The 26,066-nt window shown below is 41.2% G+C and overlaps 1 protein-coding gene across 1 annotated transcript; it reads left to right on the top strand.

Moving 5' to 3' along the window:
• Nucleotides 1-514: 514 nt before the first annotated feature.
• Nucleotides 515-25,646, top strand: CUNH1orf87 (chromosome unknown C1orf87 homolog). Its single transcript, XM_067535577.1, has 11 exons — nt 515-621; nt 2,766-2,985; nt 5,375-5,503; nt 6,091-6,354; nt 7,720-7,841; nt 9,680-9,818; nt 10,673-10,770; nt 12,362-12,432; nt 18,597-18,640; nt 22,064-22,262; nt 23,780-25,646. Exons 1-11 carry the CDS (start codon nt 515-517, stop codon nt 23,938-23,940), a joined length of 1,554 nt encoding a protein of 517 aa, XP_067391678.1. The 3' UTR covers nt 23,941-25,646.
• Nucleotides 25,647-26,066: the final 420 nt, after the last annotated feature.

Genomic DNA, 26,066 nt, shown 5'->3' with positions numbered 1-26,066 from the left:
CCCTTGCTGCTGGTGGAGGGGCAGGGAACCAGCCAGGGCCGTGGTAGGTCGTCGGAGAAGCTGACCTTTATCTGTAGGTTAGGTGTAGTTTTCTTCTGGGGGGGACAATTCTTCCCTCTTCCTAGCCCATGAAGCATCCTGATGGGATCTTTGCTCAGCTCACTCTTTCCAGTCCTGCCAGCCTCATTTTTTTTTTTAAATCAGCATCTGGGTTTTTTAGGTTTTTTTTCCTATCATGACATTTTGGATGTGAATTGGCAGGAGTGAGTTTGTACAGACACCCTGGGCAGCTGGTGCACCTCTGCAGAGATCCAGAGAAGCTACAGGGATATCTTCCAGCAGAGGATCTGTCCCCACCCCATTTACAGTTCGGTTCGTAAATGGAAAGAGATGGTTTATTCTAGCCCCCTCCCCCCCCTCCCATCCCTCTGGCCAGCCAAATGATGCCTTGTTTGTGTTACAGGAGAGTGGCGATGGACAATGTATAGACTGCCAGCTGTACTCGACACCGGTCATGTCGTCAGTCAGGAATGTCCCTTATGGGACCGATGCACATACTGAAACCGTTGTAAAAATCATTGGGAGCAAGTATGTCCGGTGCCTTGTGGAAAAACCAAAAATGTAAGTACGGTGCTTGGAGAACTCTCGAGCATAGGACAGTGATCACTCTCTTGGTTCAGAAAGCAGCATCGAAGGAATTAGAAATGCTGGGTAGGTTTAAGACAACGATAAAAATGAAAACAAGACCCAAAATTGTATCCTATAAGCATTTAGGGCCAAGAATTTTTAAAAGTGGGTGCATTAGCATTAAGCCATAAATGCGTATATAAGCTTCTAAGTAAGCAGCCTGGGGAGCTCCTGGGTATTCAGCACTTTTGAAAATCAGGTGCCTTGGAGGTCAAAACATGGTCCAGATTATCAAAAGAGCTCAATTAAAAATGAGGCTTTCAAAAGTGCTCAGCACCCACTAGCTTCCACTGAGAACACTGGGAGCTGCCGAAAGCTGAGTACTTTTAAGCAGCTGGCCACTTAATTTAGGAACCTACATGGGATGTAATCTGCTCTGAAAATCTGGCCTTTCAAAATAGCATTTGCAAAACTGTTCTGAAGATGTGGACACCCAGGGCAACGTTTTCAAAAGCACCTGAGTGATTTAGGAGCCTAAGTCCCATTGAAAGACAGTAGGAGTTAGGTACTTTTGAAAATTGTAACCCCCATTTATTTCTAATGGGAATTAGGTGTCTGAATCCCTTACTGATTTTGAAAATCCCACTTCTAATTTTAGGCCCACATTTTTTAAAACCTTGGCCTAAAGAGACAGATAAATGACAGATAGAATCGTCTGCTTAAAAAGAAAATGAAAAGAGAGATCGAACTTCTAAACCTAGCAACTGAAAACATTTTTATAGTACATGCAAGTAAAACTAAATAAAACAAGCATTAATTAAGTGGCATTATAAGCAAAATAGCAGCACTCACAGGAAATGTTATCATTTCCCTGCAATTGTGCTTTCAAAAAAACCTCCACCGACACTTTTTTAAACACCTGGTCCTGTTTTTCTTCATGAACTAGGTTGGAAAATGTGAACACCATGACATTTATAAAAATTAATGACTTACCACCGGTTCTTCTCAAGTTGTTGCTAATATATCACATGTAGTAATTTGATGGTGGGTGTTTAGTTAACTTGTTCATCATGCATAAAAAAGAATGGTATTAATAATAGATTATCAATGGTAAGAGTTTTCAGTGAGTGTTGCCTTTCTTCTTTTGCTGTCAGAGCTGGTCTTTAAAAAGAAAATGCAGAAGAGTTTGAGTGGTCTGTCTTCCAATTCAAGTGTAACCTAAGGTCTTTATTAAAATACATTTGATTATCTCACCCTGTCTACAGTGAAGAGTAGTCCCTTCCTCTAAGACATTACAATTATTTTAGCAGATAACTGGCAAGTCCTATTCAAGAAATGCCAACAGTGAATTGAAATAAGCAAACCCAACAGTCTCACTTGTTTCTATGGGTGTTTTGGGTGTGCAAGGAATGTGGGATCAAGGCTTAGTATCTCATACTGATGAGACAGAACCATGCAGGCTGTACAATACAGTCCCTTTATGGTGAGTAATTCCACAGAAAACCCAACTTGATGATTATTAACAGAGTCTGAGTCCAGTAGCTGAAATTCCAATCTAAGATCAGTGAAAGAATGAGGGAAACTGTGTATAAAACCAATGGAACCTGTAACCAAAGATCCATTTTATGTCCTAGAATGCCCGTAGGCAAGTGTGTTTGCTAAACCTCTCGGGTTGTAATTATTATACGCAGTCACAACCATACCTGAAATAGGATAATACCACTCCATTTCGGTCAGTGATTCGGTGAAGTTCACTAGAACTGAGCCATATTGACACCGGTGGTGAACTTGTCCCATGGTATTGCAAGTGCTCATTTGGATCATCCTTCCTAGTGCTGAATTCTAAAGCCCCAGCAATTCCAGCTTCCTAACATCTCCTCATTTACAAGTGACTGAACTTAATACAGGATTAACTGGATGAAATTCTCTAGCCTGTTACATAGGAAGTCAGGCTAGTTAATCTAATGGTCTCATCTGGCTTTAAAATATCTGCCTCTAAATTCCACTGATAATATCTGAGCACTTCGATCCAAGCAACTAACTTTCTATGACCAGAATATTGTACGTTACCATCTAATCTACATGCACATGGGATATATATTTGCATAATGCTATATCTCTGCTCCTGTTTTTCACAGCAAGGCAAAAGAGGGCATGCAAGTGGAAACTCAGTGTGCACTCAGGAAATTGCTCCCTTGTAATACAAGCCAGACACATGGAAATCCTCCAGGTCTCAGTAACCCATTTTGCCAACAAATCAGTTATGACCTAGATTATGAAAGACAGACCGAAGACACACAGGAAGAACACAAACCTAAACAAGCGCAAACAGGCAACAGCAGATTTTTGGATGGCAAAGTGAGTTGCTATAAACTGTAGTTGTAGAACTTTGAATTGCACAATCAATTTCAGGGATGATCCAGAGATGATACTTAATGCTGAAATAACCAGATCTCTTTGCAGCCATATAAAGATTATGTACACTAAGAATTCAGTAATGCAATCCCTTATGTTGATGAGCACTTTCTCATGCAAATAGTCCTGTTGAAGTCAAGTTGAATAAGAATTTTGCACTCAGATCCTTAGTACTTTGAGGATCTCAAAAGGCATTGCAGACATTAATAGCAGATAAAGAAGGATAATCCATCCTATATAATCCATTTTACAGATGGATAAACTAGCTCACAGAAGTCTGAACAAAAGCTGGGCACAATTTTTTAGACACAATTTTTTTTTAGCAAATAATTTAGATGCAGGGAAACTGTCATTTTTTGCCAGTTCATGTTGATTTTGCCAACTTGTTTGTGTTAGAAACCCCTTCTACCCACCTCCCTGCAAAAAATCAGAAAAAAATCAAACAGCTTCGGTTTTTCAGTTCCAAATGACTTTTCTTTTTGAAAATGTCTTCAATTTTTTTTTTTTTTTTTTTTTTAATTCAGAAACATTAAAAATGCTTGAAATTGAAATGAAACATTTTGTTTTGGATCAAAAGAAATGTTTCGTGCGACCAGAAATGGTTTTTTAAAAATGTTTCGGAATTGCCAGTGAACCAAAAAATCCATTGTTTGCCCAGCTCTTGCTGGTCCCTAGATTTTTAAGAGTGTTCATTAATGTTGGGGTCCCTCACTTTGTGGGTGCACAGCTTGGGATGCCAGGGCCTGACTTTGAGAGGTGCTGTGCACCCATGAGTCAAACTGAATCAGTCCTAAGGGTTGTGCTTGGGGTGGGGGAGGTATGTCTTTAAAAATGTATATTCTGCCCCAAGCATGGGATGGTGCATTGCTGCATTGTCTCGGGAGGAATTGTGACTCTCTGAGTGCTGCCCTCTTGCTTGAGGAAAACAACACACTGGAGCCCTTTACTAGGCACAGCTAATTTCCCCATTTATGCCAGCTCAGCTCTGCTGGTCTGCATGTTAACTCTGCCTACTCCCTGCCCTTTCGGCCCTCTCTCTGCCTCCTGCGTGGAGGAAGTACTAGACTCCCAGTCTGTGTTCTATCCCCCATGTCCTATCCTCTGCGTTGGGAGCGCTCACGAGGCCATATAGGCGGAGGGGATCTTACTTGCCTTTATTCCACTGCACAGGGTCACAATCTCACCCTTTGTTTTAAGACCCGAGACAAATTTCCACAGAGAAGCTACACACATTCTCCCTGCCCCAGGGAGAGAATGTATCTGTTTCCTGGTTCTATATGTTCAATAACTTCCCATGTTTCTCTTCCTCTCTTCTTTGGTTTTCACTGTAGTTGGTTAAATATATAACAGTGCTCTACATTCTTCCAGCGACAGCTCTGAGGTCTTTGCGCAGCTTCCTCTTCATCCCAAGGACTTTCATAAATAAACCACTTCAGCCCTTGTTTTGGAAGGCTTATATCTGGGACATCATTTCCATATTTGGGACCTATTTTTAATGCAAAACAAACCATTTCAGGAGATAGGCCAGTAGGAATGCAGTGTGTGAGGAAGATGGTCAGATGTGCGGTGGTTATCAGGAAGGGTAATATTTTGGGACTATCAGTGCTGAAAGTGGCTAATCGTTTTGTTATGTTTTAAACCTCTTGCAAAAGACAGCTCCTGGCATTCATTTCTTTCTGCATCAGGGTAGGTTTTGACTTCAGCAGAGAAATAAAGGAAGGGCTTGTTACCAGTTCAGGTATTTGTGAAATGAACTGATTCATTTACACCAACTTGCTTTTAGAAATGTTGGGTTTTAATTCATCTCTTGCTGAAAATAATATGTACTGTTAAGCCTAATCTCTAATGCAGGGTATCGTTTCTAATGCTCAGTAGGAAATATTAAACAATGAGACTTTCTGTACCCACTACTGGAAAGTTGAATACATTCTATTATTGTAACAAACCGGCTAGTGTGTGAGAGCACCATTGCTTTCTACTAGGTGGAATCAGAACTGCACAGCTGTGAGTCATAGGCACCATAATGCCAACAGCCAATGGAGAGTTTCCTTCATCTCAAGTGGTAGGGGAATGTTTTCAGAGCTGGAGGAGCTAATTATACTAATAAAATGAGATCTAAATTAATAGCAGTTCCAGTTAAATATGTTTTCAGAATGTGTTATTGTTGGAGTTTAAACATGTTTGCTTTTTAAAAAGGAATAACCAGCATATGTTTTGCATGATGAAATATTTGTGTATGTCAGTATTTGTACTCAGAGTATACTTTGATTAGAACAAGGCCACTTGTTTTTCTTTGATTGCCATATGTCTAATTCCACATTCATTCTTCAAGGTTTTAAAGCCACCAAATATTCATTGTGTGTCCGTCCCATCGGGAGATCAGTCTTTGTCCTACATTCATGTCCTCCAAAAGCCGTCACTGAGAGCTCGGTCTTTAAGACAACACGTAGGACCTCACCAGGTAAATGTCGTTAAATATTGCCGTAACTGGTCATCTGTTAAATATTTTCAGTGACATTTTGGTTTAAGTGTTCGCCTGCTAATAATGATGGGCTCTGTCCTCAGCTACCTCAAGCTTACACTCTGAACAGGTGATGGGAAAGAGAGGGAAAGGAGCTGGGGGAGGGTGACTCTAAGCCACCTTTCTGTTTCCCTGATCCTGAGCCAGCCAAAACAACCTTTGGCGTATCTGAGAGCAGGGCTGGCAAACCACCACAGGCTCCCATCCACCAATGGCTGACTCTAGCTCACCCCCTATGCTGAAGAAGGGAACTGCACCTTTGCCTGCTTTGTGCAATCCAAGGATTCCTCTGTGGCAAATAGAAACATCAGTTGCCCATTGAGGTCAGCTTTACTCGTGCTGTGCAGCTGTAACAGCACACAGCATGCTGCACGGGGGCTGAGGCTTGAGCCTGCTGTTTCACTCAGCGCAGCCATTGTAATGATGCTGTAAAGCGATCCCCATTCAACCATCTGCTTTACCATCCTTCATTTGAGTTCCTGTCTATGATATAACCAGGGGCTTCTTTTCTAAATTATTTCCACCAGACTATATGCCAACGGGGGCCAACAGTGTCACCTGAGAAGGAGGATTCTCTCCTGACTCTAGTCAGAAATGGACTGAGGCTGGGTCCTTTCAGGTTAGCTGTGTTAGAACAGCTGCAGACAGAGCTTAAGACTCTGGATCCCGTCTCAGGATTTCTTCCTCAGTCGCAGCTGAGCGCCCTTCTTCTGAAGCATGAAGTCCCTCTGCAATTACCGACTGTCAAGCTCCTCTTTGAGAGGTTTTCTGAGTCAAAGGACTCTGAGCTGGTATGTTAATCTGAATGTTTTAGCTGGGGGAAAATCAATCAGTCTTCTTAATATTTTTCTTTTTTGATTTATCCATGCAAGTCAAATAAATAGAACAAAGAGGTGAATAGGCAGTAACTTCCTTAGCTTAGAGATGCTGGTATATTCGACTTTATTTTCTACTTGGGGATTAGTCAGCATTAAAGCAAATGCGGCTGAAATGACCTCTGTATTTTAGACATTTGCTGTCTTCTAAGGTGCCTCCTCCTGTAATTGATTACAGTAACTGACAGCAGAAAGGAAGTTGCAATATACTAGCAATTTTGCTTATGTGTCACTGCTCATAGTGATTGAACTACAGATGTAATCAGATGGGATTTTCAGAATCATTCAGGTGTCCTCCTAATTCTGGAAGTTTTACCCTTGACTTGAAAGGGAACTGAGTTGGTCCGACATTGATTTTTTCCAAATCCCACCCATTGGCTCCAACACAACCACTAGTGGAGGTTCTTCTTCAGCTCAGGTAGTAGAGACCCTGTATTATTTTAGGGAATGGCCCTGATGTTCCACCGCCTTGCACCATATGTGCTAAGTGTCTGTATCCTGCTTCCACATCAACGTACTCCACTCACTCATGCTGGTGGTAGCATTTACAGCCCACTTTGCACCCCTTGTACAGTCCCCTCATTTGTACAGAGGAGGCAGGGTCAGGATTTGCTCCTCAGTTTTAACAGTAGCACTGTCTAAAATAACAATTAGCAGGAAGGTGGCCGGTGCTGTGCGAGTACTTAGCCAGCTTAGCTGTGCAGTGGCCATTGCGTCTTGTTCGGGGTATATTGAATGAGGCGTGGGGAGCCCTTGTCTCATGGAATCGTTTCTGTAATACTGAGTATTTCTGCTATAGCCCCATAAATCAGTCCTCCCCTGACACACTGTTACCCAGCTTTTGCTGCCTGAGTTCTCCCCCTACCAACCCACACATTAGCTCCAGCTGCCAAACTCTTTCTTCTCCTCCTAACTGCACTGCTGCTCATCCACTAATCCTAGGGACCTGTCTCCCTCTTCTGCCCTTGCCCTCCCCTGGCCTATAAAGATCCAAAGTCCAGTGAAGACAGTGAAAAGACGCCCATTGATTTCAATGAACTTCAGAGGTCTTAACTATTCATTTCAGGGGATTCATTATACATCATAAACAAATATAAGACCCAATATTTTTCATTTGTGAGACACCTTTAAACTTGTAAGTAAAATTAAATGTGATCCCCCACCCCAAGCACTTTACCTTTACTTTAATTTTCCCAAGAAGATGCAATATGGGAGAGGTTATAACAGACTGACATTTTCCTGTGCCCTGTACTTGTGTTTATATCTATCTGTTGTTTTAAGGTAAACTCTGAAAAGCTGATTCAGTTTCTAAGACTAGCTGCAGCAATTGAAATGCAGAATATCAAGACATGTGATCCGGATCTTCAAACAAAGAATCTAACTTTAAAGGATCAAAGCAAAAGGTTCTATTTCTGTTCTTTTAAATGTATTTAGTACTCTAAACAAATAAGAAATGTATCTGGGAAATCCTCTTTTTTCTGGTTTCCATTTGGTAAAAGTCTTGTAGGTGATGTATTTTCAGAATGTTCTCAAGCTTGCACTTTTCACTGAGGATTCTGAAGGCAAAATTAGTTCTTCAATTATGAAATTAAAAAATGTTTTACATAGCGTCGAAGAGCACAGATTTCCACTTGCATCCATTCAAATCATTATTAAAGTAACATGTTTCGGGTCACTGATCACCTACACTACATACTGTTAAAAGCATCATTTGGGATTATGCAGGCTCCCCTTTTCTTAACCGTGGCAAGGAAAACAGTTTCAATTAGAGACAGTTTTAATTATTAGCTTTTTTCCCATTGTGCGTGTAATTGCGTGTGTGTGTGTATGAGATAAATGCTGTTTTGAAATCACTGGACACTGAAGTACTCTATGCACAGAATAAATTCAGTATGTACTCTCCCATCAATGTAACTCACCTGGGGAGAAAGGTTCTCACTATAGGAGCAAAATCTTTCACTGCTGACACTGACAATAAGGATGTTGATAGTGACAGTGACCTTATGTGATGTGAACATCAACACATTACAAACTGGATTTGAGACCACCATCTCATTTCTTATAGTCCACTGAGCAGCCAACAGATAGCAACAAACTTCTGTCACTGCTAGCCAAGGCTAAATTTTAGAACCTGTGGCCTAGAAGTGAAATCTTTTGTAGAGCGGGGAGACATTATTACCAAAACTCTTTTTCAGCAGAAAATGCAGATTTGGGTTGATAAAAACATTTTGTGAATTTGTGTCGAATTCACCCATTTTTTTCAGTTGAAAAATCAAAAACGATGAAAAAAATCAAAATGACTTTGTGTTTTGGGATAAACAAAATGCTTCATTCAACCCCAAACATTTTTTTTTTTAATTTTCACTTTGCTGAAAATTTCAGAAACTTTTCATTTGAGGGAGGGGGGGACCTGAAATAATTTCTTTTGGGTTTTTTGCACCTGCCAGTTCATCGAAAAATCAGTTATTGGCAGGGCTCTAATATTTTGTTCTATTATCAACCCACTGAGCCATCCTTTCTGCTATTCATTCCAGTCACTATGCGGCATAGCAGCATTGTGCAATACCAACAGAGCCACAAAGTGAGGAACCAGCCACAAATATGTGATTTTATTAGCACGCACGCACTATGCTCTACCAGGAAAAGTCTGAGGCAAAGATGAAGCTGGCATTTATGATATGTAGCCTGCAGCCACACCAGCTCACCTATGCTTTGGTCAGATCCTATAAACATAGTTGCGCCTGGTTGATTACTGAATGGGAGACCTCCAAAGAAACCCCAGCAATGTTATTGGCAATTCAGCAGATGGCTCTCCTTTCTTCTGAGTCAATATTGAACCAGGGCCCAGCATGGAGATAGGAGATATTTGGAGGTCCCATCTTTCAACAAAAGATCCACAAAACATCCAGGTGCTTATACCATTAAAAAAATCTTAAGGCATTTTTCACAGGAATCTGAGTGTTAAGCCTGATAATCTAGCCAAAACCCAATTTAGGTAATTATGTTTTCCCTGCCATGTCATTTTGGCTGGATTTGCTATTTTTCTTTGCCTCCGACCCAAGCCTGTTTTCTAGTGTTGCTGCAATCAATTAAACAGCTGCCACAAAACACCTTAGAAGTTTTGTATTGCCTGGGAGAGTAGGTGTATTTGTAGAGCACTTTGGGATCCTTTCTGGTGCAAGGTGAACCGTAAAGTATTATTTATTATTTCTATGGTAATCTGTATATTTTAATCCACCAGCTCTCTGGCTCCCCAAGACCCATTACAGATCTTGAAGCAAATAGTAAAGGAATATAAGGGGGAACTGGACATGGAGAAACTGAGCCTGAGTTTTCAAAAAGAAGATAAGTTCTTTTCCGGTCTCCTCTCTCTCTCTGAGGTAAATAGGCTCCAGAACAAGGTTCAGTCTAGTCATGGAATGAGAGGTAGATCACTTCCGTTTAATAACAGCGTAACACACTTACAACCACAGATTGACCGGTTTTTGTCAATTACACATATAGATCCTGTTACTATTGCAGAGCGTATTTCAAAGCTGTATTTTTAAATATCAAAATGCTTAAAAATAACAAAAAAGAATGTGAATCCTGAAGGGCTGGTCTAAAAGGGTCTGTCTACACTGCAATTAAACACCCATGGCTGGCCCGCGGCGGCTGACTTGTGCTCACAGGCTGTGGGGCTATAAAACTTTTAGTAGAGCCGGGTAAGAAAATGGGAATTTTTTTTCCTGCAGAAAATTTCAACTTTTGTCAAAAAACCCAAAGCTGCCCAAAATTTGGGGTTTTCAGGGTTCCACTGACAGTGAAAATTTTCAAGAAAATTGGTTGCTTTCTATGAAAACTTTCATTTAGTTGAAAACCCATTTTCCAGCCAAGAAATGGTGTTGAAGGAAAATTTTCAGCAAGATCTAATTCTTAATAAGATCTGCTGGTGATCTTTTTACTGTCACTTAATTCTGCATTGACTCCGCTTGCAGAATTTGCACAGGGAGTTTAGCATGCTAAATCACTGCTGAGTCAGGCTCAAAAGAAGAAATGGCTTTGCCCTGGTCAGAACTGTATGAATATAAGCTCTTTTACTAGATTGTTTGAAAATACTTTTCCATCTATCTTTTATATTGGAGCTGATGGGCATGATGTGCACTGGATTCACAATAAAACCTGCTCCTCTCAATTACTTTCCTGTAGTTAATGATATCGCAAATTTCAGTGGGAAATCTTATCTTATTTCCAGATTGAGACCATTTGCCAGAAGCATAGACTAACGCTAACTCCTTTGTTGCTGGAAGCTTTGCTCAACAACCGTGATTTGGGCAAACGAGGCAAAATACAGTAAGTTTTTAATACCATCCTGACTTGATACGTGCTTCTAAAATAGGCATTTAATTGTACTGCGTCAGCTTCGCACACGAGTTACAAAGCCAGTTGCTCTGTGCATGGCCGTCTCCCATCCCCCTGTTTTTAGGTGTGTCACGGAAACTTGCAGTTCACAGGTTGGCCCAATCTTCCTCCAACAGAGACACTGAAATGGGAGACTATTCACTGATTTCCCAGATCAAAATCGGGCTGACGTTGGTCACAAGTACGGGGTAGAGGTCCTCAGAGCAAGTCTGGAAGTAAGAAACAAACCCAAAGCCCCTTTCACATCAGCAGAACCTAGGAGCACCTTACAGTGAAACCGAAGTACCTTAGCCCATATGAGGCTAATTTGCCCTTAGCCGGCAGCAAAGACCTTAACCTACCTGTAGCGGAGTCTTTGTATGGATTCTCAGGTCTTGATTTCACCAGACTCTCTCCACTCCCAGCACAGCCTAGACTTCTGAGGGCTCGCCTTCCCATGCATGTGCCATCCATGCACAATGTGGTGAAGGGCAGCTTCAGTCTGATGACTTGCAGTGAGGAATTGCATTTGTAAAGGATAAACTCTTGCCCACACACACCATCTTTGGCTCGGGCCTTCCTTGTTAAATTAAAACCATTTTGTTAAGGGCTTTAAATGCCACTTGCCCATAGAGTGAATGACATCTCTTTAGCGATTAAAAAATCCAGTATAAACAAAATAAACCTGGGAAGCTGAATGCATGAATCATTGTTTTAGTATATGCTGTCCATTCTAATCCGCAGTCCCATTGCGAAACCATTCGGAAGGCTGTTTCTCAAGCAATTAGCAGGAATCTAGTTCTGAGCCACTGTCTGATTAAATGCGTTTAAAATCAATAAAACACCCTGAGTGATTACAGTCATGTGAGATAAGCCCTGCCGAACAAAGCAGCACAAGTTGTGTCCTCTCTTTAACGTGTCAAAAACTAAAACGGGGGACTGGAAAGGGGAGGAATGCCTGCTATTCCTGTACAGGTTTTTCTACCTCTCTTCTTTTATTTATTTATTTTTCCTGGAGAAGTGAGGGAATCGGTTTAGCTTGTGGAAGTTACAGGATTGGGGAGGAACTTCAGATAAGCTTTCATATTGTCAACAAAAAGCTGCCGCAGGTTAACTAAACTAGTGGATATCGGCATTGATCAGGTGACTTCAACTATCCCAGCTGAGAAGTTAGCCCATAAAGCAAAGTTTGTGTCCATCCTTTGCTTCAACTGTAGGTAAAAAGTATTTTAAAAAATCCCAAAGCTACAAAGAGCACTAGCAAACAGAGTCTACCCTTTGGAAAATGTTGTCCCGAATGTGTATACAGTGCATCATGTGATTTATTACATTTATTTGCATGAACTGACTTTCGTGCTTGTGATTTTGTGGTATGTTTTTTCTGCATATTTATAATGTCATTTCTTTTGTCATTTCAAAAATCTTTTCATACTTTTATTGCTTAGCTCTACATTTATCACATAGCTCTAAGAAGTCAAACTGTTTGGGGGACTGGGTTTGTTTTCAAATATTGTATTTAATTTTGAACTGTTTGCTCATGCAGATGGAAGAAGTTTGTGGAGTTGCTCAGGAATGCTCATTCTGACATGATACCTAATTTGCCTGTTCCCGTGGGTAAGTGAAGTGGCTGTCTCTCTGTCACACCTGTGAAATATAATAAGCACTCTGAAAACACTACTTTTTTCCAAGACCAAAGATTCTTGAAATACCTTCATCCTACCTCGTGAGCTTTTCTCCCTAAAGAGTGTCCTGCTGTTGATAATGCCACCCTTTCAAAGTGCCATGCAGAGCATTGGCCTTGTTTTTAAGAAATAAAAAGTCTGGAACAAAACAAAACAAAAACCAAACCACCCACCACTACTAAGGCACATTCATTACAGGTTTCTCTTAACTTCAAAGAGCGGTGCAATGTATATTCTCCAAAGGAAAGTTGTGCATAATAAATGCCCACTCCTGGATCCATGCTGTCAGTGCAGGAATTTCACTAGATTGATATTCAAATGCTGTTACGTTCTCTCACTTGCAGGTAACATGCACCTGCTTGGCTCCATGTAACTTCTCTTTTTTACAGGCTTTCCTGTTGCTGAATTTTCTCCTGAGAGAAAAAGAAGAAATAGTTCAGCAATGTAGGCCAGATCCGCAGCTGGAATAAATCGATGTAACTAGAGCAGGGGTTCCCAAACGTTTTGTCATCACGACTCCATTTTAATGAAGTATTTCCTGCCGGGATCCCAGAGAGCATGGAGGACGCCATTTTGCTCTTCACACAATATGACCTCGCATGCACCATACATGCAAGGTCATGCTGTGTGGAGCAAAATGGCGTCCTTCGCATACTAGGGATTGCTGCGACCCCATCTGTTGATGGTGTGACCCCATTAGGGGTCGTGACCCACAGTTTGGGAACTGCTGAACTAGAGTATCTGCAGTGGAGCTATCCTCATTTAAACCAGCTAAGGATCTGGCTCCATTATGCTCAGAAAGAAATATCAGACATATATTGTCATCCTGGCTTCAAAGAAGGCGTTGGGCCTAATGCTCCACTGCCTGACACCTTCTGTAGGCATTTACACCAGTGCAAAGTGGGTGTAACCTGCTACCAGATCATAAGAGTGTGTGACAGTCACTTTGCATTGGGGCAAATGACTACACATGGCACAGGTGAGTGCAGAATTAGGCCTTTTCTATGCAAAGGTACTGAGCAACCACATCAACTTCATCAGGAGTTGGTGGTGCTGGGCCCCTCTGAAAACAAGGCCCATATTTACACTGGCATTATTTCAGGGACAATCTAGCCACTAATTAAGGCTCTGTTGTTCAGATAGATATTCCATTTGGCTGGCTCATCTACACAGGGAGTCTGCTGGCCCTATCATTTAGTGAGGTAGCCCATGACTGGAAATCTTCAACACGTTTCTCTTGTTTCAGTTACCCACGCTGTTTGGGTACTGTCAGGAACTCATTTTCTATCATCTTTTCCTATGTTTACTGAGAAGTGGCCCTTTTTTTGACACTGCCCTTTATCACGCAGTGTAATCGGCCTCATTCAGACTGTGTGTATTCTGCTTGGGTCTGTTGCTCATTTAAGAGCCTACAGGATGCTCAGAAAGCACAGACGTATTGCAGATTTGCCTTCCATGCTACACCTATATGCAATGGACCAAATTTTGGACTTGGATGTATTTGTGAGGCTTTCATTGAAATTCATGGTAGTGACTCACAGGCATTTAAATCCAGAATTTGGCCTAAATGAGCCAGATTAGGAGAAGAATAGACAGGAGTCTAATTGGGCATAATTTACATGCCAAGAGATAGAAAAGAGGTGTGCAGACGGCCTAAATGACAATAGCCATGGCCTTTATATTTGTAGCTACTTACATACTCCTGTTAGTTGCTTTTGCTCCTACAGCCCCTCCCCTCTAGTCTCTTGGTAGGTGAGTTAAACTAGTTTAGACTCGCTAAAATTCAAGGGGTCAAATTCTAAGGGGTTGTGTAAATAGGTGTAAATTACACCTGGGTAATGGGCTTCATTCAGATGGAGTCTGTGAGTGTAAGTCAGAGCAACTTGCAAACTGAGGGGGTAGAAGCAACTGTCAATCACACCAGCTTAGAGTCCTTTAGAGTCTTCTACGCACATGGACTCACTTCTGAATTTTTACCTTCCTGTCCAGAGCTTGTCTCAGACAGTTAATTAGCACATTCTTGGCTGTCAGTATTCCTGAGAGGCACATGTTTTATGCACATAGATAATCACAATAATTTACAAAAAGTCACTTGGCCATGAGAATGACTCTAGTTTGCTTTTTCTCTTTCATTTGTCTTAATACTTTCTCCTACTTCCCTGGTCTAACTTGGTTGAGAAAAACAGGTAGATCTCCTGCAAACTCATCAGTTCCCTTTGGTTCTATTGAATTTTTGGCTGGCTGTAGTCACCAATCTTTTTGGAGAAGCAATACATCAGGTGAACCAGAGCTGTATTTCAGGGCAATGGTTTTGTGTGTTAATGATATGAAAATTTGTGGTTATTTACCTGGGGGTGGGAGGGGAGGAAGTGATTGTTTCAGGTGAGCTTTGCTTTGAAATTTCAGATTCTTTCAAAGAGAAAAATCAGGGGATGCAAACAAATAAAAAAAATAAGTGAAATGGCCAGTTTTCAAAATTTTCCAGGGGATGTAAATATCTCTTTATTTCCAAGCTATTTCCAAACTGTGGTGTAAAACTCAGATAGAAAGCCTTAAGTAATACATAATAATATAATTATTAATAATATAATATAAACAAATAATATAAAATCCAGTTGAATAATTGGTGAAGTTTGGCTCAAACCACAAAATTTATATCGGAATCCAGATTTTAAAACCAAAAATTTCTGGGGTGTTTGTAAGGAGGGGTTTGGTTCAGCTAATGAACATTTGCAAAATATGGATCCAGCTCCACATTTAGATTTTGAATGTCCTCAAGGACCCTGATATGTTATGTAGGATCCATCATTTTGATTCGTGCCCAACTATAATAATGAATATGTTTGCTTGTATAGAGACAACTGGTTTTTGAGGGCTATTTCTTCCTGCTTCTGGTTTTTCAAAGCTGAAATGAAAGCTGGATTGTGAGCTTTTAACATGGACACTACAGGAATCTAATAATCTTTAGAAAGTGTTATGGGGTGTTTAACATTCACATGATGGCCAAACCCTGAGTTCGGCCAATCAGACTCAGAGCACTGGAGCCTGTTCAGGGTTCAAAGTTTGGACATGAACCCACGACCATCTGATTGGAGAAAAACCAACTGTCTGTCAAACTATAAACACCCTTCATTCGTGGTGATAATTCATCTTTCCTACCATTGAAATTTTACACTATCTATCTTGCTGTGCATAAATTAGTGTAGTCTCTAAATGAATGGATATTAGACAGACATTGGACGAGAACTGATTTACAGCACTTAACCAGAGAATCATTATAAAGGCTTGAAGTTGAAGCTGTAGCAGGTTAATTGTGAAATCCCAGGGATGGGTTGTACTTGATAGGCACTTATCCCCTTGCATGGGGAAAAGCTTATTGGTGTGTGTGAGTGTGGGGGACAGAGCAGAGAGAGCATGCCTGCCACTTAACCCCTTGATGGGCGCAGTACGTGCAGTCCTTTATAGCTGGCCAGCTCTGGAAAGTGAACACCTGTGAACTAAAACTGGGGAAAACTGGCCACATAGTCCCTTGCACGTTTTACACACTCTGTATAGGAAACATATGGCAATAGAATAAAAGATGGTAACAAAGATAAGAAGCTGGGAATAGACACCACTGATGATAAACTAGTGACCGATACCCAGATGCCATGGTAATGAGCGGGGTGTAAAAACACAGCTAGATTCCAGAGACTGAGCCAAATTCTGCCCTCCGGTGCATGTCTATCACTGGAGTTGCACAGGGTCACCACAGAATTTGACCCAATGGGAGTGGAAAGCATACCTAGAAAGTCAGGATTTTCTCTTAAAATGTCAGTTAAAACAGAGGGAGAGACAGAGGAGTTTTAAAACCACTCTTGCCTGCCTTGTCTGTCTGTCTATAATCTTAGATTTAAAAAAAGTTCCCGTAAAACTATGACAAAGGCAACAAATTGAGGCACAGCCTTAGCAATGCAAAATACTGAGATAGATGAGGGCTGTGAGACAGTCGAGAGCCCTTGTATTCAGTGCACCTGGGAAAACTGTGTAACAAAAGGAGGGACTGAGCCAGTTCACCCCACAGAGAAGGGCACATATTTGGTAAAAGCAGAAATTAGAAAATTCCTTTGAGATTTTTTTTAATTAACATTAAAACTATTCTTCTCCATCCCCTCCAAAACCTAAACACCTAATCCTGCACTCATTTACACCAATGTAAACCTAGAGTGATTCAATGGTATTAGGTGGAGTCAGTGTGGATTTACATATGTGTAACTAGTAGCAGAATCTGGCTTTGGAGACTTTAGGAGCCTATTGGATCCTAAAGTGTGGCAGGTGCTGTTTAGAAAATGGTACTCACAGAGCCCAGCTGGTAGCCACAGCTGAAATCTATGTAAGAGAATCAGCTGCTCTGCCTGGTCCCATTTCCATGGAAACAGATGCAGGACTGTTGAAAATTATGTACAGGTGTTTCCATTAAAAGGTTATTATTTGACAACAGCTGTGACACAATGGTAACTGACATATCTCAGTTAATTCCCTGTATTTAAAATAGGCAATGGTGGCAGTGTCTTAGATATTGCTGTGTAGTCATTTTTAGCAAATGCTGCTATGTCTTTAATAGCAACCTCCGTGGATGCTTTATTAACACACCGCTTCTACAGTATCCAGACAATACTTGGATCTGTTTTGGCCCAGCTCTTTGTGCCCTGCTTTCCCTTTCTGCCAAAAGCAACCTTGCATAAACTCCTAGTTCTATCATAATTTACTTCAGATGAATCTGGCAACCCATCGTGCTGTTAGAACTGGCAAGGAAATGGAATGTTTCTCGAAAAGGAAATGGTGACATTTCAAAGGAAGGTTCCATTCTGAATCTGTACAGAAAGTTGGAATATGGAAAAACTTTGCTGCAAAATATTTCATAGCAGAAATCTCAAAATGAAAAACGGGCAACCTTTAAAGACAGCAACACGTTTTGTTTTAATTCTCTTGATTGGAAAATAAAAAAAATGTTGTCCAAATTGCTGTGTTCTCACCAAAAATGTTGATGAAGCCATGTTTTCAGATAGGAATATTTTTTGCTTGAAAATTTTTGACTAGCTGCACTTACTCCTCCAAAACATCAACACCATTCTGATGGCTTCCTTGCTGAAGTTCACTTACTTTGAGCTATAACCTGCATACTTTACATCTATTGGAATGTAACTGCCTGTGAAGCATTTTGTGGTTATTTTTTTGTGAAAGATACCATACAATTGACGAGTTGTGTTTCCGCTGTGCTGACTGGCTGCAGTGGGCCAGATTCCTGTGCAAGCTACTTGGGATGGAGGGAGGGTTTCTCACTATATATTCAGGGTGCAGAGCAGTGGCACAGCTGCTCTGTGGAGACTGCCCCATCCCTGTTGATGGAGAATCTGTCGAAGTCCTTCCCCATGTGGGATCCCCTCCAGAGATACTCATTGAATTTGTGAAGGTGGTACACAACCTCTTGACTTGCATAGCAGAACAGCACTGGTTCTCAAAGGTGAGGGCATGCCCATGAGTGAAACTTGCTAGAGTGATTGAAAAACTAAAAGTAGCACCTTTGTTCCCCAGGTAGTGGTGGGTAAACTGAGTATCGAGATAATCAATAACAGTCGGACCAGTTGGGAATTTGAACCCAAGCATTGCTCATATTTTAAAAACGTACTTGAAAGTGTGTATTACACTAAGCTTTGGTGACACAGTACTTCATTCCTACTGGAGAAAGGGGGAGCAAAAGCCTGCTCCAGGATGTTTATTCAGGCCCTGATCTAGTGTCCCAGTGCAGTTATGTTCATTGACTTCAATGAGCATTGCATCATGCTCATAGTTTCCAAAGTTTCATAGTTCGTTAGCACTTGCCCTCCCCATTGTTATGTTTCTTACCCTTGGATGTATTTATACACCCCCTATCTGTGGTTTCCACTTCATGCATCTGACGAAGTGGGTTGCAGCCCACGAAAGTTTATGCCCGCAGAAATTTGTTAGTCTTTAAGGTGCTACAGGACTCTCATTATAGTTTCCAAAACCAGTCTTTGAGATTGTTTTTATGGAGCACCTGGATGCAAAAAATTCTTACAAATGTTTCCATTTCAGGAGAAATCCAAGCAGAAATCGGTGATGATGTGGCTGCCCATCTGGTATGGTCAATAGAACGAATATAGACAAATAGGTGATAAGTAGTCTTTGGTTGGTATGTTACAGATGATTTTTTATATGAGTCTCTACAGTGGAGAAGGCAAGTCCATAACTTGTTCTTTCTTAATTAATAAATGAAATATTAATATCTAGTAAGCAGCATAGGCCAGATCCTGTGCCTATTGAAGTCATTAGTGGCTTTCCCATGGGCCTCAATGCCCTAAAATTCAGTCCAGCAAAGCACAGACGTGAATGCGTCACTTCGGCATATGAGTAGTCCTACTGACTTCAGCGGAATGACTTCCATGCTTAAAGTTGCACGAGTTAGTGAACTGGGGCCTTACTGACTTAACGAGAAAGGAAACATACCCAGTCTTTCTCTTTTCTTCTCATTTAACATTGATATTAAGCTTACTTTTCTGAGTCCTGGTGCACAGGCATTTAGAATCTTTGACTTTCCTATTGGAATTCTGTCATGCTGCAGCCTCAGAATGTGTAGCGAGGCCATACTGACCACATGGATAATAACAATATACTGGCTCTTATTAAAATAAGGAGTGGTCATGATGTAAATGTCAGCATCTTAAGATCATTGTGTGTGGGAGAATAGTGACCTTCACCCACAGATGACTGGATTTAAAATGTAAATATAATGGATCGAGACGAGCCTTTGTTTCTGGTAGCCATTTAGAAAAAAACTAATATTTTCTAGCATTTGTCTTAAGGTTCAAACAGAAATTAAAAGCATTATTTTTCAGTTAACGAATTTAGCACAATTGAGATCTGCTGATGAAAATGTGCTACATAAGAGCTAGCTATTTTTATTATGAAAAATGACCCAGCATCACTCACTCTACACTTGCTTTGTGCTGTAAAACACTTTAGAAAATAATATCAATATTGGCAGTCCATATGAAAAGAAATAATGACAAAATCCCTGTCAGTGTTGGGCTGAGATCTGTCTTTTGGCTAACATTGCAAACAAGGTTGTGAAAAAGTGCAGTGACGCTACATGGTCCAATGGCTGGAAGCTGAAGCTAGGCAAATTCAGACTGGAAATAAGTCGTGCTTTTTTAACGGTGAGAGTAATTAACCATTGGAACAACTTACCAAGGGGTCAGAGTGGATTTTCCATCACTGACAATTTTAAAATCAAGATTCAATGTTTTTCTAAAAAAATACATTCTAGGAATTATTTTGGGAAAGTTCTCCGGCCTGTGTTATACAGGAGGCCAGACTAGGTGATCACAATGGTCCCTTCTGGCCTTGGAATTGATGAATCTATGAAAAAAATACCTGCTCCTTCATAAGTAAGGCATTAACCACAGCTCAGCTTCCCCAAACATCTCTTGATGACCATAAATTGAAGAGGGGAGAATGCTTGTGGGCAGGCAGTGCTCCACAGCCAGGGACACTGGGTTTCATCCCAGGTTGGGGATTTTTTTGTTGCTTTGTTTTTAATTTCCTTTTGTTTTGATATGTGGTCATAAACATAATTTCAATGGGATTTAGCACCTAAGTAACTTTAAGGACCTGGGCTCCATAATCCTCACTGTGGGTGAAGAAGGAGCCTAACTTTAGATCCCCAGGTTTGAAAGTTTTATCCCATTATTCCTTGAGGGTAAACACTTGCTGGCAGGTATTTATGCTGACGCTTAAACCAACTGGCAAGGGTGTCCTAAGTGAATCCACACTTGGAAATAGCCCTGAGTCAGCCTTTGGTGGTCAGCACCAGGGCCAACCTTGTAAGCATAGACAAGGGCCAGTCAGGGTTTGTACTGACTGGGCAGAGGTCAACCTTAATTAGTGAATCCAACGCTTGCCCTAGTCTACATGAGGGGGTCAGCGCAAGTGCAGCTTCACCAGTGGCTGAGCTGGGGCTATTTCCAGAGGTAGACAAAGCTCTAGACCGAGCATGAGGCTGTGGTGTTCTTAGCTGCCTTAAACAAAAGAGTATTCACTTGGTGCCATTTACCCAGCATTACATTGTCGCTAATAGTTTTAGTCTTATGTTTCAATTTAAATTTCTTAGTAGCGACTTGAAATTGAATAGCAGGGACTTAATATTCTTTGCAATTGCCATTGACTGAAAAGAATTCTTGTGTGGAAGAAACCATCGCTTTAGAGTCCTTACGGCGCTAACAGTTCCTGAAGAGGCCTTATTCTTTCACTTGGCACCGTACCATAGATTGCTGGGGGTGAGGACCGTCCTGGCACAACAAAGTGCTTTTACAGGTACCCCTAGTGGAAACATAATGCTAATTAGCCATTCATCATGAGAAACAGCCATTCAGAGGAATACTTGGTGAAGGAAAAGAGAGGAACTTCACAGATAACTTTAAAAATAACCATTGTATGGACTGTTAAAATGGGAAGGTAGGGGGTGTCAAATAAAAAAGTAAAAGAATTGTTCAGTAGCCACAGAAGAAGCAGGAAATGAGGGAAGGAATCATAGGAGGAAAACATATGCTGACTTGTCCAATGGCACAGGACCAATGCACCTAATGTTATGTGGGTGCTGCATATTCCCTCTTGCCTATCTCCACTGCTCAGTATGGAGGTTACAGGATAGGCCCATAGCCCTGTCTCCTCCACACCCCGCTTGGTATGGCCTGCACTCCATGGAGAGTTGAGAAGCAGCAATCCCTGCCCTCAGGAGAAAACATGCAATGTAAATCCCACTGGTCCTTGCATAAGGAGGGAGTGGAAACACTGAAAGGCTCAGTGCTCCTGCCCCTCCTCCTTCTAACACACCCATTGTGGTGCCAGTAACAATGTGCCCTTAACAGAGGCTGGGGTTCCAAGCTGGGCTAGGTGTTAGGCAAAACAAGTTTAGTGGTTGCAGGTTTGTCTCTAGTAGCTGCTTGTTCGCATCATGCAATTCTAATACACGGTTGCTGTGTCTAATTCCATCTCGATTTACGTCTGTCTCTTCTTACACACTCTGAGAAATAAATAAAATAAACATCACAGGCTGCCTGGCCAATCTGAGGTTCCAAAGACAGCAGTTGTTCACTGTTGGAGCCAGGAGGGTTGTACAGGATACAGAAACTCTTGGGGGAAAGGACCATCTTTTTGTTCTGTGTTTGTGCAGTACCTAGCACAATGGGACCATGGTGCAACACTCGGCCTCCTATGGGCTGCTATAATCCAATAAATAATAGTAATAATAATGATGAAAATAACAAATTGAAATATGTCTCTATTTTTATATTTTTATATAAAGAGTTTCATAAACATGAGTTTTATAAACATAATAAAGTTCTTTACCTGCATTTTTCAGTGTAGGATAATAGTGCTGACCTCCATAAGCATTCATGTTCAACCTCAGTTCTCCTGTCCCTGGGATCGACTCCATCTTCCCTCTGTAGAAAACAATTAGGGGTTAGTCTTTGATTCACACTGTTCAGTCCTTTCCGTTGCAGGAAAACACCAGAGAGCATGAAATTCTCGCTTCCAAGTCTTGGGCACAAAATTATCATGCCACTGAAGGAAAAGACAGACCAACAATGCAGTCTTTCTTTGGTCAGATGGACTCCAGTGACTTTGAAGAACGGGAGGCCTGGATAGACCGGTTCAGAAAACTAGAAAGAGCTCTTTATTTGTGTGATATAAAAAACACAGGTAATGTTTTAAAGTACAGAGGGTAGGCTTTACTCAGTGGACTACGCACATGAGTAAGGGATCAGACCTATTCTTTGAAAGTATTTCACTTTCTAAAATACTCAAGGTCAGACGGGTGTCAGTCTGGGTTCTGTTCCCAGCTCCACTATGAACTTCTTGCGTGAAACTGGGCAAGTCACTTAAAGTCTCTGTGTCTCATTTTCCTTATAGGTACAATACAGCTAATACTCCCCTACCTCAGAGGGGTGTTGGGTGCACTCAAATATTGTGATGATCAGTGCTGTAGAAATGCCCGTGAATAAATAAACCTCAAAAGACAAATATTAATTGCTAATGAAGCTAGAGGGATGGGACTTAAAGTCAAGTGGGCCGTATTCCACTCTTGGATGCACATACATGGCTCCTTTGGCTTCACACGCTATCTTCTGTCATCTCCATTGCAGTCTCTCCCTGCTATCAGCCAGCTGTCCTGGTAGATCGCCTTTCTCCCTGGCTAGTTCCCAGCTTGGGGGAGTGCTGAAGAACTGACAACAGGGTGAAGTGAGCAAAGCAGGAGGGCAGGCTGGGGAAAAAGGTTGTTGCCAACAGGCCAGAGAGGATTTGCTCCAGTAAAAGATCCCACACTGCGTAGCACCCAAATGATCTGCATCCTCCTAACACAGCCTCCCCTCCTGGCTCTGCCTTAAAGTTTGAGAACCCGCCAGACTCCAAGCTGTTAAATACCTGAAGCTCAGCCAGTGTCCTCAGGATTAAATTATAGATATTTGCCAGGCAACACCTGTACCATAACAGAGACTGTGCATAACTACATACCTTTCTTTCTTCTTTGGTCACACAAACACACACCCAGTAAAGAAAGAATTTCACTGGCACAGTGGCACAGGGCAGGGAAAGGAGGGGACTCAACCATTCCCTTTTGGTGACCAGTCGGCAGTGGTTTGCTTGTTTGGTTATTCCCCGCCTCTCAATGTTCAATAATTTCCCGTCCAGGGAGTGTATTTTGACTCTCCATAGATCTCTATGGTTCACCTGGTCTTTTGCTAAACTTATGATCTTGGTCTGCTTTGAGACCTTTCTGTAGCTTCCCCACCTCCATATGAATCACACTTCACAGCATTCAAAGGTAAGATTGAATCAAATATGCTAACGTTTAGGCTCATTCCCTACACAGTCTCTTTGGGTCTGATTAGATCAGTCTGATGGAACAGGGGATTCATGTGGCTTCCTTCACCATAGTATCTGAGCTCTGCAGATTTTACCAAAGTCCCCTTTGGTTTGCTGGACTTTGGCTTTTTGGCAAAATGAAATACATGCTATGAATACATGTTAAGTACAATTTATTATGATGGCTTCTTTCATGCCTCTTTGACCCTCTTATAAATGGGGAATATATAACATTTACGGTATTTGGGAACCATATACTAATAAGGAACAAGAGTAATTAAAGGGTTTGATTTGCCAAAGGAGATGAGTTGATAATCTGTAGAGAAATTAACCAGTATTTTTTCAAAATGTAGGCATGCTGGAAAAGGAAAAAGCAAAGCGCCTAATCCACAACTACAACCTCATCTATGACCTATCTCTGAGTCCTCTGAAAATTGATCAAGCCTTCCGAAACTTCCGTTCTGGAGAGAACATGCCATTGCAGCCGGTGCTGCAGTATTTAAAGGAGTTGTAACAAGTACTGATTATACCATGCACATGAGTTCTGTTTTCACCCAGTGACAGATTTCTCACAGACTGAATGTTGGTAATGTCCTAATTACGACAGCATATTAATAACGTTCCATACTCTAAAAAAAGAGGAAGCAAAATAGAAACAGCTGCATCTTACACCTGCGTCAAATTTTAATAAAGTTGCTTGGTTTGAAATAAAACTAAATGGCCATGTAGAGCCAAGGCTTTGTTTCTGATACTTAGAGATGAGCTCAAGTTTCAGAATTCAGAGACAGGTGTAGTTCTGGATTTTTGACCCCAAATCCTGAGAATATCTGGATTGGAATTTTGGCTCCACTCATTATAAAGATAGCAATATTTGGATGAAGGGCTACGTTTGGATTTTGAACACCATCTAAGTGTACAATAAGTGTTCAAATCTGGGCCCCATCTCTGTTGATTATGCTGATAAAAATGTTTGATTGTTAGATGATTTCAGTGAGATTTTAAATCAAGAAAATGGGTGGGCTGTGGTTGCTTTTAAGAATGTTCACCTGTTTCAAAGATTCTACTGGTTCTAAAGGAATTCCCCATCTTAAAAACTGGGCCTCTCTTTAGAACTGGTAGACTCTTTCAAACCAGTGAAACTTTTTAAGCAAACCTACTGTAAGTCATTCAAGCAGGGCTATAAACTATAGTCTTCGTATATTAGCATTGTGGAAGATAGCCCAAAACTGTGACCCTGAAGACTCACCAAAGTGCCTTTATGATTTTATTGTCCTTAGCTTCATCTTCTGCCCCCAGATCCTTCTCCCTGATTTTGCTTCCTGTTCTTGTTCTTGTCTTTAGGGACAAATCCTGAAAACCTTACTGAGCATGGGCCTCAATTCAAGATAACCTTCAAGTTACATGGTGAACTTTAAGCACGTGCTTAAGTCCCATTCACTTTGATGGGACTTAAACATGTGCTGAAAATGAAGCATGTACTTAAATGCCCATCCCAAATAGGGATGTTTTACAGGGCCAGGTCAGTACATATTCCATGAGTAGTCACTGAGGTCAGTGGGATACGATACTTTTGGGAGCATACATAATACTTGGTAGTGAGTGTCTACAGCATCATGCTCGTATATTGTAAAGTCTTTGGGGTGGGGAATCTGCAAAGCATCATACACATCCACAGTGCTATACAAATAGTAATAATAACAGATGGCATAGCTGCCTGATCTGCTTAATTCATACCATGATGGTGAAGTGTGTGATGTTGTCTCTGGCAGGATCTAGCAGTAACATTCTTTATCTGCATAAAGTTTAATGTGTGTCATTGTTAGGATGTGAAAATTTAAGTTTTGGATTGAAGAGTGGGATTGGCAAAAAAAGTTTAGGGGAGTTAGGTGCCCATCTCCCATTAAATTCCAGTGGGATTTTGAACATCGCCTAAAAGCTTGTGTGTTAGGACTGAAAGAAATGTAGTTACTAATATTGAAATTACCTGGGATGCGCAATGTATTGTAGAGTCTGATATTCAGAGTTTAAAGTTGTTATTATACCCAGAATTTACAATTGTAACTATGCCCTCCCTGTTGCTTTTCTTTTAAAATGCAGATGTTCTTGTCCCATGGTGATGACCTCTAGCATGTATGAAAACGTATGTCTTCTGTTGTGAAGCCATGTGATGTTCTTATCTAAGAAATGGTTTTTTAAACCCTGTGCATGAGCAATTCTCTACCTGTGCATCTGTTCTGTGTACTTTAAAAAACAGGTTTCATCTTTTTGCTTTCTAGAGTGCAAATCCAGAATAGGTGTGAGTGCTGGACGCTCAGCATAGCCTTGGAAAGTCTGTGCCCCTATCCCTCAATCTTCGTTTCTATGGTGACTCAGTGAATACTGATCTCCTGTAAGAAAGGGGCCCACAATTTGGGCCACAGAAATTAGAGGTGGAGGAGACCTAGGCCCAGATTCTTTTAACGGCATTTAGGCATTGTTCTCCTCCGCACTGCAAGGCCTATGTGGCTTAAATGGCGGATTGCCCATTTTCCAAAGTGACTTAGGCACTTAGCCATTTAAGTTACTTGGGCCTTACGGTGCTGATCAGAGCCTAATTCTGGTCTTTATTGCACTGGTGTAAATAGGGAACAGCTCCACAAA

The sequence above is a fragment of the Emydura macquarii genome, unplaced genomic scaffold (genome assembly GCF_026122565.2).
Source record: "Emydura macquarii macquarii isolate MOO-44397 ecotype Brisbane River unplaced genomic scaffold, CSIRO-AGI_Emac_v2 contig_3506, whole genome shotgun sequence".
Classification (NCBI taxonomy): Eukaryota; Metazoa; Chordata; order Testudines; family Chelidae; genus Emydura; species Emydura macquarii.
Note: the sequence above shows the minus strand (reverse complement) of the source record. Positions and strands in the feature narration are given on the sequence as shown.